The sequence below is a fragment of the Papio anubis genome, chromosome 15, assembly GCF_008728515.1.
Source record: "Papio anubis isolate 15944 chromosome 15, Panubis1.0, whole genome shotgun sequence".
NCBI lineage: Eukaryota > Metazoa > Chordata > Mammalia > Primates > Cercopithecidae > Papio > Papio anubis.
Genome location: NC_044990.1, coordinates 926,625 through 939,831, shown reverse-complemented (window position 1 = coordinate 939,831; position 13,207 = coordinate 926,625). Strand labels below are relative to the sequence as shown.

At 37.5% G+C, this 13,207-nt stretch overlaps 1 protein-coding gene across 19 annotated transcripts in view; it reads left to right on the top strand.

Annotated features, from left to right (window-relative positions):
* Positions 1-13,207, top strand: part of ZMYM2 (zinc finger MYM-type containing 2) — a 133,379-nt gene that overhangs the window by 102,928 nt on the left and 17,244 nt on the right. For all 19 annotated transcript variants that reach the window (XR_004178610.1, XR_004178609.1, XM_021929473.2 and 16 more), the window contains 6 exons: positions 651-766; positions 2,245-2,416; positions 4,107-4,232; positions 5,888-5,982; positions 8,120-8,288; positions 8,507-8,658. Coding sequence is in view for 17 of the 19 variants with exons in the window: in XM_021929473.2 (XP_021785165.1) it covers positions 651-766; positions 2,245-2,416; positions 4,107-4,232; positions 5,888-5,982; positions 8,120-8,288; positions 8,507-8,658 (830 nt within the window). In the remaining 2 variants the exon portion in view is untranslated. The remainder of the gene's footprint in view (positions 1-650; positions 767-2,244; positions 2,417-4,106; positions 4,233-5,887; positions 5,983-8,119; positions 8,289-8,506; positions 8,659-13,207) is intronic.

Here is a 13,207-nt window from a genome sequence, read left to right as displayed (position 1 = left end):
TGTGACTTACATACTTCCCCATACCTTCATCTTTACATGCTTTTCTTGAATGGAACAGCCTCCAGGATAGATTCATTTGGTCAATTTGTCATTTTCTGTTGATTTTGCTTATCTAATTTTAGATATTACCTGGAGAATACAACATCTCATTTTAAATCATTATGATCAATCTCTGATAAAGGCCTAGAATACAAATTATGTCAAAGTGAAAAAATACTTTATCAAAAATTTCCTCTTTCCCTGTGATTCGTAATGGTAACAATTCTGTTTCCTTCCTGTCAGAATGAGATGAAATTATTCAAACATGTATTTTTTATCAAATTCACAGTGTTATCTGTATTCTAATTATTTGATTAAATAAGCCTTTGGGGAGGTTGTTGAGGAGAGTATGGTAGGGTATCTGGAACTATATAGTGTTTTTAAAGGATGTTTTCTTTCTTAAAAAAAAGTCCCTAAATTCTATTTGTATTTTCTGTAAGTTAGAACAGCTGATGCTTTCTTTTAAGTCACCTAACTGTAAAAACTGGGAATTTAGAGAAATTCTAAATTCTGAGGTAGTTAAATTTTTCTTGATCAAATTATTTTAACATTAAACACCTGTATATAAGTGTTAGTTAACGTTGCTCCTTAAATATGTTTTGTGTTTTTAGATGATACTTGGAAGACAGAATATGTTCCAGTGCCTATCCCTGTGCCTGTGTATATCCCAGTTCCTATGCACATGTACAGTCAGAATATTCCTGTTCCTACTACAGTTCCTGTTCCTGTAAGTCACATTTTAAGTTCTTTTTCATTTTGAGATTTAGCAGGCACAGTTGGGAAAACAATGTACAGTTGACCCTTGAACAACAAGAGTTTGGACTCCATGCATCCACATATGTGGATGATTTTTTTTTTTCCCCAATAAATATGGGCGGCCCTCTATATTGGCAGGTTCCACATCCGTGACCAAACACGGACTGAAAATACAGTATTCTGCCTGTAATCCCAGCACTTTGGAAGGCTAAGGTAGGCGTATCTTCAGCCCAGGAGTTCAAGACCAGCCTGGGCAGCATGGTGAAACCCTGTCACTACTAAAAATACAAAAAATTAGCCAGGCACGGTGGCGTGTACCTGTAGACCCAGCTACTTGGGAGGCTGAGGTAGGAAGATTGCTTGAGCTTGGGAGATGGAGGCTGCAGTGAGCCGTGATTGCACCACGGCACTGCAGCCTGCGCTACAGAGCAAGTCTTTGTCTCAAAAAAAAAAAAAAAAATTATTTGAGGATGTGCAATCTGTATAGAAGGCTGACTGTAGGGGTGTGGGACTTGAGTCTGCGTAGACTTTGGTATCCATCCACAGGTGGTCCTGGAACCAATCCCCTAGAATTCTGAGGATAACTGTAGTTGCAGTTACTAGTTTAATGAAGCTAATAAAACCATCTTTACCTTTCTTCACCAGTTAACTTAGGTTTGGTTGTATCTCTGTCATGACTGATTGCTTTGTGTGTATGTGTTCGTCCTCACGAGTAACATTTTGCAGATGTCTGTGCCTGCTCTATGCATATTGAGTTTTATATTTGGGTTCATTTTCAAAAGAAATATTTGTGGGCCATGTGCTCACGCCTGTAATCCCAGCACTTTGGGGGGCCAACATGGGCAGATCACCTGAGGTCAGGAGTTCGAGACCAGCCTGGCCAACGTGGTGAAATCCTGTCTCTACCAAAAATACAAAATTAGTCGGGCGCGGTGGCGCACGCCTGTAATCCCAGCTACTGGGGAGGCTGAGGCAGGAGAATCACTTGAACCCAGGAAGCAGAGGTTGCAGTGAACTGAGATAGCGCCATTGCACTCCAGGCTGGGCAACAAGAGCGAAATTCTGTCTCAAGAAAAAAAAAAAGAAAAAGAAGTATTTGTGAAGTCATAAGGTTTAGAACTGAAACGTAGAATTTCATATAAAATATTATTTTATCCCAAATCACTTGCAGTACTTAGAACACTGCTGTGTCGGGGCTTGGCTGTTATAGTCCCCTGGGGGACAGAAATACTTCAAAAATTCTTTTTCTTTAATTTGTATTCCAAAAAGTAGATGTTTGTATTCTAGGCTTTCTTGTCACAGTTAACATCTTAGTTTTGTATGTGTTCTTTTCAAAGCTTTTATCCAGTGTGATATGATAAAGTAGATCATGTGTCAGAGTAATTTTTAATTTGGAAAAATACCTTTTAATGTTTAGTAAACCTAACTCAAAATGATTTGGTTAATTAGGTGCCAGTTCCTGTGTTTCTGCCTGCTCCATTGGACAGCAGTGAGAAGATTCCTGCAGCAATTGAGGAGCTAAAAAGCAAGGTTTCTTCAGATCCTCTTGATACAGAGTTGCTTACAATGACGGATATGATGAGTGAAGACGAGGGGAAAACAGAGACTGCCAACATCAACAGTGAGCTACACTAGATTATACCTGGCGAATAAGTGTTACCATTGGTTATTTATAAGTATTGTTCCATTGGTTATTTATAAGTATTGTTACAGTGCTTTCCAGGGCATATAATTTTGTTTCAGTTTATGTGGGGGTGAGGAAAGCATTGTAACAAATATATTTTATATTAAGAGATCTACACTATATTTAGCCAGGTGCCCTCGGACACATATCCGAAGCAGGAGTTTGGTCTTTGGTCTCTGTTTTAAGCAGGATTTGACTTGTAAAATCCACTCAGAGTTATTCTTGTTAATGGAGTGGTGCAGATACAAAACTATAATAACTTGTAGTAGACTCTAATAGTGATCAGAACTCTTCTTTTGTAGTAGTTATCCCTAGTTTTTTGACTTTTTTGAGATGGACTCTTGCTCTGTTGCCCAGGGTGGAGTGCAGTAGCACGATCCTGGCTCACTGAGATCTCTGCCTCCTGGGTTCAAGCTATTCTTCTGCCTCAGCCTCCTGAGTAGCTGGAATTAACAGGCACGTGCCACCACGCCCAGCTAATTTTGATATTTTTAGTAGAGACAGGGCTTCACCATGTTGGCCAGGCTGATCTCAAACTCCTGACCTCAGGTGATCTGCCTGCCTCCCAAAGTGCTGGGATTACAGGTGTGAGCTACCACACCCAGCACCTAGATTTCTTTTATTGCTTATACTAATAAAATAATTTGCATTACCTACACCAGAGTTTATCTTAACCTCTGTTAGGCTAGTGCTTGCGCTACATGGTGTATAACATGATGAGTGTGTTGTGGATGGTTCTAAGTCACTTAGAATATTTATTTTCCACCCTTAACCCTCTCTTGATACCCAGAGTCCTATTTCAACCTTGAGCTAATTCTTACCCTACCCTAGAGGACAATCAAAATACTGTAATTTTCTCTGGATTTAATAATGAGACAGTGTGTTTGAAGCACTGTGGTAAGAAGTTGTGAGATTAGTTTAGTGGGCTGCAGCCAGTGTTTTTGTTTAACAAAAGAAAAACTAAGTGGAGCAGGGTAAAAAAATGACAATGTGAATCCCTCATAGAAGGGTAAGTATTATTTTGTGAAACCAGTGTGTATACAGATGGCTTTCTGTTCCTTGCCATCACCTTGCAGTATGTGCTGGATAAAATGCATTTCTTACCATGACTATAACACAAAAACACTTGAAAGCAATTGATCGAACCATTAAAAGGCAGTTGTTAATAAGCATATATTGAACGACTTGAGAAACCTAGGTCAAAATTCAAAGAGTATTGAAAACTACAGTTGTCTACCCTCATTAGTTTGTTTTTGACAAAAAGTTGCTTTTAGAAATACTTTACTTGTTGAAGTTGTTTTACTATCAAAGCGTACCTATTAGCTTTTGAAGGGAGTCTTCCTATAAAATTTATAGGATTGAAAGTTTTCATGTGCTTGTGACTAATTATAATTATGAGGTTTATAGTGGTTTACATTTTGAGATAGTTATATATATAATATGCCCTTTTGTGACATTAAACATATTTTTTATATTGCATTTAAAATTAAATGACTTGCTTTTGCAGATTAAATAACGTATTTTTTTATATTGCATTTAAAATTAAGTGACTTGCTTTTGCAGATTAAATACAGACACCACTGGGGTTTTCTGTTTGATTCCTAATGACAGTGTGGATTGATTTCAGGTGTAATTATTGAAACAGATATAATTGGTTCAGATCTTTTGAAGAACTCTGACCCAGAGACACAGTCCAGCATGCCTGATGTACCATATGAACCAGATTTGGATATCGAAATAGATTTTCCCAGAGGTACTCAAAACCTTTATGACTATGGAATTGAGTTACGGAGTCAACTGTGGTTATGATAATTTACCATTTGATGTTTATGTCATTGCCTTTTAGCAGTGTTCATATTTTTGTTGTTGTTGTTATTTTTTTAAACTCACCTTAACAGTTAACTTCATATTTTTTTTTAACTGTTTTTTATTTTTATTTTTATTTTTTTAAAAACCCACCTTAACAGTTAACTTCTGGAATGAGATCACTTGAGCCCAGGAGTTTAAGACCAACCTGGGCAATGTGGCGAAATGCCGTCTCTACTAAAAAGTATAAAAATTAGCCAGGATGGTGGTGCATGCCTGAATCCCAGCTACTTGGGAGGCTGAGGCAGGAGGACTGCTTGAGTCCAGGAAGTAGAGGTTGCAGCGAGCCGAGATTGTGCTACTGCACTCCAGAGTGAGGCCCTGTCTCAAAAAAAAAAAAAAAACCTCTAGAAGTAATTCATTATAGAAAGTTTAAAGAAGTGTTTGTGTCCTTTTTAATTTAAAAAAATCGTTAGCATCTAGGTGCGGTGGCTTATGCCTGTAATCCCAGCACTTTGGGAGGCCGAGGTGGGTGGATCTCCTGAGGTCAGGAGTTTGAGACCAGCCTGGCCAATGTGGTGAAACCCCGTCTCTTCTGAAAATAGAAAAATTAGCTGAGCGTGGTGGTGGGCACCTGTAATCCCAGCTACTTGGGAGGCTGAGGCAGAATTGCTTGAACCTGGGAGGTGGAGGCTGCAGTGAGCCAAGACTGCGCCATTGCACTCCAACCAGGGCAACAAGAGCAAAACTCTGTCTCAAAAAAAGTATATATATAAAATATATATATTTTTTGTATATATATGTAGCATTTTTTTAAGATTCCCTTTGAAAATTAAGTTTACCTTCAAAGGAAAAATTATTTTCAAGTCTTTTGTAAAATAAGCATGTCACTTTTCATTATTTTCTTTTTTTTTTTTGAGACAGAGTCTCGCTCTATCGCCCAGGCTGGAGTGCAGTGGCGCAATATCAGCTCACTGCAAGCTCTGCCTCCTGGGCTCACACCATTCTCCTGCCTCAGCCTCCCGAGTAGCTGGGACTACAGGCACCCGCCACCATGCCCAGCTAATTTTTTGTATTTTTAGTAGAGACGGGGTTTCACCGTGTTAGCCAGGATGGTCTCGATCTCCTGACCTTGTGATCCGCCCGCCTCAGCCTCCCTAAGTGCTGGGATTACAGGCGTGAGCCACCGCGCCCGGCCTCATTATTTTCTTAATCCATGGATGGCTAATGAGCACCCTGAGTAGAATGTAAAACGTTAGTTTTTGTAAAAAACATTTAATAGATTGAATCAGATTTGTACCAATACTATTTAGATCTTATAATTGGATTCCAGACTGTAGTAATTTTTCTGATATCATACATTTTCATGAAAATTCTGTGTTGATATTCATTTTATATGTTTTTAGGAGTTTGAACAGGGTTTGTCAGAACTTACAAACCACGTTAGATACAATGAGTCTTTACTCCCCAGCCCAGCCCAGATTGTCCCCATGTACGAATGCTGGTTTACATCCTGTGGTTATTTGTTGGCTGTGTTTATGTAACATCACCCTGTGCTATTTCATTTAAAATAAAGTTCTGATTTGATTGTTTGATTGTCAGCTGCTGAGGAGCTTGATATGGAAAATGAATTTTTATTACCACCTGTTTTTGGTGAAGAATATGAGGAACAGCCCAGACCTCGATCTAAAAAAAAGGTACATTCACTTAATAGCCTATATAACAATATCTCTCTATAGGCAAACAGGGATACAGTGGTCTTTTAGTGTGCCTGAGAATATGGGAACATACTTTGTTTTCTAGGCTGGAAAATAAGAGGTAACCTATTTTTAAGTAATAAAAATATCTCAGATTTAGTTGATACCTCAACTAAACTTTCTTGATGCAGGGTCAAAATAGAAAACAGTTGCTAAAGTAGTAAGTTCAATTCTTTCACAAAAATTTAGACTGTTTTCTAGGGAGCTGTTTTTTTCCATCGTTATTTCTGATGAGATTATCAGCGGGGTTGAAGTATACAGTTTATTATTTCTGGTATCTTTTAGGCATACACACATAGAAAGACATGCTGGACAGTTTGATCATTCAGTGGACCAAATCTACATGCGTTAACAACTGTAATTGTTATGGTATTCTGCCAACTTTCTGTGTTTCTGACTTCCAACATAAAGCAGGTTTTAAAAATACCTTAAGAATGATAGCTTTCACAAATTGTCTCCAAAAGAAAGAAAAAAAAACCTGAAAAGGGAGAGAATACTTGCAGTAGAATGAAGGCGGACTTCTCGTTGACACCACACACAACAATTAACTCAAAATGAGCCATATACCTAAATGTAAGAGCTGAAAACATAAAACTTTTAGAAGAAAACATAGGCCTAAATCTTAATGGCTTTATGTTAGGCAGTTTCTTTGGTAAGATACCGAAAGCACAGGGAAGAAAAGGAAAAATAAATAAATAAACTGGACTGCATCAAAATTAAAAACTTTTGCATTGCGAACAATGCCATCAGGAAAGTGAAAAGGGGGCCAGGCACAGTGGCACCTTTAATCCCAGCACTTTGGAAGGCTGAGGCGGGAAGATTGCTGGAGCCCAGGAGTTTGAGACCAGCGTGGGCAACATAGTGAGACTTCTAAAAATTAGCCAGGCATGGTGCCACGTGCCTGCAGTCCCAGCTACTCAGGAGGAGGATCCAGGCTGCAGTGAGCTATGATCGTGCCATTGCACTCCAGCTTGGGCAACAGAGCAAGACCTCACCTCAGAACAGAACTCCAGCATGGATACTTACCTGGCAGGGGAGATACCGTGATTACAAAACTCTAGCATGGATGACAGAGCAAGGCCCTGTCTTAAAAAACAAAAATAAAACAATAAAATAAAATAAAAAGTGAAAAGTAGTTAAGTGTCACTCTCTATAAGGTGGAGTTGTTGAAAAGTTCTTCAGTTTCTCTCTTACGGTAATATTTAGAATATCAGTTTATTAATTATCTTATATTTATTTTCTCATCATTGGTGACTCACCACAGAATTTAATATGATTTTGTTGCACAAGCTGATTTATGTAGAAACATCACATTTCCTGAAATATTGACTAACTGTTGTCAGATTCAGGAATACCAGTCAGTTCAAAGCAAATACTTGTATTTCATTTTCTTCTTCTCTAATTTCATGACAGATTAAACAAATAACTATATTTTTATTACAGATTAAAGAAGTAACTATATTTGTAATTACAGATGATCCTTGTACAATGCAGTGGTTGGGCTCTGATCCCCCCTGCACAGTCACAAATCTGTGTATAAGTTTTGACTCCCTAAAAAGTTAAGTCCTAGTAGCCTACTCTTCACTGAGCGCCCCCTGCACGGTCAGAAATTCATGTGTTACTTTTGACTCCCTAAAAAGTTAACTACTAGTAGCCAACTGTTGACTGGAAGCCTTGCTGATAACAGTTGATTAACGCACATTTTATATGTTACATACTGTATTTTTATAATAAAGTTAGCTAGAGAAAATGTTATCAAGAGAATCATATGGAAGAGAATATATATTTACGATACATTAGGTGGAAATAGATCGTCCTCATTGTCTTCATGTTGAGTAGGCTGAGGAGGAAGAGGAGAGGTTGATCTTGCTGTCTCAGGTGGCACGGTTGGAAGAGATAGAAGGAGGTGGGAGAGGCATGCACACAGAAAAACGTATGTGTCCAAGTGGACCCCTGCAGTTCAAACCCATGTCGTTCAAGGGTCGATTGTAATTTGCCTTTGTTGAGAGATGGCTTGTGTAAAGTAATGAAATAATGTAGGCTTTAAAAAAGATGTTACGGTGTTTTTTACTAATAGGGAGCCAAGAGAAAGGCTGTATCAGGATACCAGTCTCATGATGATAGTTCTGACAATTCAGAATGCAGCTTTCCTTTCAAATACACGTATGGCGTAAATGCATGGAAACACTGGGTCAAAACTAGGCAACTTGATGAAGATCTTCTGGTATTAGATGAGTTAAAATCTTGTAAGTGTTTTAATTTTGTTTCTCCTAAGTCCTATTTAAAATCAAGATTTCTGTTGTGGTGTACCTTTAAATTTAAAAAACATAAATGTAACTTAAAATACCTGTAAGAATGCATTTTATTTTACTTCAGAGCTCTTACAAAGAATGTCAGAAAGTTCTTAACCTTAATAAGACAGTAAATAATAACAATTACTGATTTTTATTTTATGTATTTTTAGCTAAATCAGTAAAGTTAAAAGAGGATCTACTGTCTCACACCACAGCTGAGCTTAACTATGGGTTAGCTCATTTTGTCAATGAGATCCGACGGCCAAATGGAGAGAATTATGCACCTGACAGCATCTATTACCTTTGCCTTGGAATACAGGAGGTTAGTAATTTGATGGCTGCTTTTAACTATAACATTAATAAGAAAAGTTGTGGTAGTTCTTGTTCCTGTAGCATTATGGAACCTTTATTGACTTACCAAGAAAGACAAAGAAAAATGTAGTCTATTTGGAAATATTGTGATATTATAAAGGATTAGCTACTTTGTGTTTCTTCTGTAATGGAATATATATGTTCCTAAAAACCTTCAAGTTCTCCAAAACTTTGTACCAAAACCAAAAAGAATTTATGGGAAAAATAGGGTATGGACAGATCACTCAAAACTTCGGCATCTTTTCTAGCACATCTACAAAGTTGTATATTTGCCTCCATTTATATGTAAATGATAATCAGGATGAGATTCTTTCCTTACCGTTGCAGATAAATGAATTCACATGATAAGGCATGATATGTAGCCAGATCTGGCTGTAGATCCCTGTTGATCTACAGGTAAACAGAAAAATGCCCTGACTCTGTAAATAGGTCTGTTTCACTGTGTGCTGCTGATGTGTGCCTGTCTTGCTAAACGGTGTAACTAGTCATTAATTCTTTGGCTATTTCATAAGAAGAGATCATTCTTTAGGGGTAAAGATAAACTTCATCCATATGTCTATGGATTTGTTTTCTACAGTAAACATGGAGATCAACTTTAAATAATGACCTCTGGTTCTGAACAAATTCTACAGATTTGTGCCCAGAAGTCAGAAAGAATCTCCGACTTCACATCCTATGTATTTTGAAATACAGTAGATGACAGGAGATCTCTTCAGAGTTTTGTTTGTAGGCCTAAAAGTTCATTTTATTCTGCTCACAGGTGCTAGATAATGAAATAAATCACTGAAGAAAACTAGAATTGTCCTAATTTGTGTTTTATTTACTTTTTCTTTAGGATAGAAATTTGCTTAAGATTCTGTAAGTGGTGGTGCAGATATATAGTGCATGGCTGTAATTCACTATATTCAAGGACCATCACATATCTTGCAATAACATCCTAAAAGATATGTGAATAGGTGTACTTTTTTATCGTTTTATAGGTTTACGTGTACTTTGAGCCTCATGCTTAGATGATAATATAGGTCCACCATTCCACAAACCTCTGAAAACCAGAATTTTTTTCATGAAAACACACTCAACAGTAAAACCTAACTTAAAGGATTGTGAAGCTATTGTTTTCTTTATTACTCTTGGTGTTAATACTCATCTATAGAACATTCACCATAGAACTTACTATAGAATTGCTAACGTTTCTAAACGAGTACAGAGTGTTTACCCACACCACTCTAGGAATATTAATGTATTATAATTATGTACATGCCCTGTTTCCCCTGTAAAATCCAGACAGTTATGAATTCCAAAACATATGACTCCGGTGGTTCTGGCTGAGGGCTTGAAGACCCATGTGTGTATTTTCCCTCCTCTTCTTTTATGATACCTAGGAGGGAGGGGGAGAGTAGGAATAGCATTTATCCTGTACCAGGTATAGATGAAATTGTCTTAGTCCTCGAGTTTCAGAACAATTTTATTACATATAAATCCTCTTACTAACAAAGGGAAGCTAGGTCTTACTGTTCTTTCTTGTACATACTGTCCACATAGTAGGCACTCATTGAGTTGGACGATTGTTGTGACTTTTTACACAATAAACCTCTAGATCCCATTTTCTACTGCTTTTGAATGTGTGTGTATATTTATTTATGGTGGTGAAACTTTTTTAAGGAGAACGTTTATATTTTAGGAATAATTCTGTTATCTAGAGCAACTGGTTTTAAAGTGCTGTAGAGAGCACTAGGGTCGCGCCAGATTAACTCAGCACGAAGAGAGAGGCTGAGTTCTAGGCTCCTCTTGTTTTAATTCATTCCTGCTTTTTGGGGTCTGTGTTTTGGGTTATGTATGGAATTTCATTTAGAAGAAGTTTCTGGTAGAACAAGGCTTAAAAACGTATTTAGATATTAAAACTTTTAAAATCAATAAAAAACAAAATAAGGGGTTCTCTGCCCCACTGATCTCTAGTCTACCTAGTTCCTCTCCCTAAAGACATGCTTTTTGCTCTTTTTAGCTATTTCCTCTGGCATTACTTGCATATAGAAATATAATTGATTTTTATATCTTTATCAGTTCACTATTCTAGTAGGTGGTCTTGTTTTGCTATTTTTTAAATATATCTTAGAATTTTCTATATGCACAATCATGTCACCTATGCATAAGGACAGTTTTGCCTCTTTCTGATCTTTCTTTGCTTGGCTTTACTGCATTGCTTAAAACCTTCCCCCATTTTTCTCTCCTGCCACCCAAACCCTAGTCCTGGTACAGTGTTGAATGGAATTAGTGATAGCAGAAACTCTTGCCTAGTTCCTGATCATAGAGGAAAGTATTTTGTCGTTGACCATTAAGTACAATGCACCCTTTAGGGTTTTTTTTTTTTTTTGGTAACTTCCTGTTACCAAGTTGAGAAACTTTTCTTCCATTCTTAGTTGACCAAGGATTTTTTTAGCTTTTTATTTTGTTGATGAGTTTTTTTTTTTTTTTTTAATTATAAATGCTTTTTGAATTTGTCAACTTCCTTTTCTGCATCTATTGAGATACGGATTTTTCCTCTCCTATTAATAATGGTATGAATTTAAATTAATTTTCAGACATTAAACCAGCCTAGCATTCTTGGGATAGACTCCAATTGGATAATGTTATCTTTTTTATGTATTGCCAGATTAGATGTGCAAATATATTGTTGATGATTTTTGCAGACGTTCATAATAAGTAGTTCAAAGTTTTGTTTTTTGACGATAATTCGTATTTATAAAGAACGTTGTTCTATGAAAAACAACAACAAGAAAAACTCAGAAAAAAAAAGTGATCAGAATATTATTTCTCACAAATAAGGCAACTAATGCCCTGGTATCTCAAAATCCTTTACAAAAAGGAGATAGCTTCCTAAGATCTAGTCAAGGGGTTTTGGTATGTTACTTTTTTTTTTCTTTTACGTTACTTTGTTTTTCTTTTCATCTGCTTCCATCTTAATCATAATTTCTTCAGCTGTAAGAGCTCCAACTTGCTCTTCTTTGCTTACTTAACTTTTTGTTTGATGCTGGCCACATGAACGTTAGTTTCAGTAGAAGCTTTCTTAGGTTTCACATCTGGTTTTTTAAATTAAAGTTTTACTACTTTGCCCATCTCTTACCGAGGGCTTCTGCTGCTTCAGCCTTTATTGCTTCCATTTTCTGCTACTGCTTCTGATTTGCCTTCGAAAAGTTTTCACCACTAGCCAGTTTGTTATCAATTTTGACTTTCTGGCTGTGGTGGTGGGAATGGTGTATATTCTTTCTTAACATTTTTTTTCTTTGGTTCCTTGCATTTATTCATAGTTGTATGTTTGAATTGTGGCAAAAATCTCTCCCAGCTTTTGATTGAAATTCAGAATCTTTTGCCAACTCTTTTAATCATTAAAGTTTTAATATTATAAATAGGATGCATATTCTTCATATTATATAGGACTACTTTTCAAACCTTTTATTTTTTTGAGACGGAGTCTCGCTCTGTCACTAGTCTGGAGTGTAGTGGTGCAATCTTGGCTCACTGCAGCCTCCGCCTCCCGGGTTTAAGCAGTTCCTCTGCCTCAGTCCCAAGTTGCTGGGACTACAGGTGCTGCCCGCCACCACGCCTGGCTAATTTTTTGTATTTTAGTAGAAACGAGATTTCACCGTGTTGGCCAGGATGGTCTTGATCTCCTGACCTCGTGATCCACCCGTCTCGGCCCCCTAAGTGCTGGGATTACAGGCGTGAGCCAGCACGCCTGGCTAGTCTCAAACCTCTTTTTTAAGCCACTAAAAGGTTCAGTGACTGAAACTATGTTTCCCTCCTTCATAATGGAACAAGTTCATTAAGAGTTCTTCAGTGTTGATCTTTTGAGACCAATAAGCCGTTGTCTTTTTACAAATCTCTTTATTTCTTACTAACTAACCTGTTTTAATGATGTTACATGCAGCGTCATCTGGAAGAGTTCGTACTGCCTGTTCAAATGAAACACTCCTTGCTAACTGTTTTAGATCTCTGGTCCCAGTGATGATATGTGAATCAAAAGTCTTCTGTTTTGTTTTGTTTTTGAGATAGTCTTGCTCTGTCATCCAGGCTGGAGTGCAGTGGCACCATCTCGGCTCACTGCAACCTCTGCCTCTGGGTTCAAGCGACTCTCCTGCCTCAGCCTCCTGAGTAGCTGGAATTACGGGTACCCACCGTCATGCCCAGCTAATTTTTTGTATTTTTTAGTACAAGTCTTCTTCTTTGTACTACTGTTAACGGAATTAAGGCCACGAGTGTAAATTGTACAGGTTCTTGGTGTTTTAAACAAAGGATTGGACAAAATGTACAAACGACAAAGGAACAAAGCAGCGAAAGCAGGAATTTATTAAAGCAAGAAAGCACTGAACGGAGTGGGAATGGACCCAAGCAAGTGACTCTAGGGCTGTTACAAAGTCTTCTGGGATTTAAGTACTCCTTTTGAGGTCCTTATCGGTTACCCTTATCTGGATGAAGGATTTGGTCTAATACTAATAAAAGAC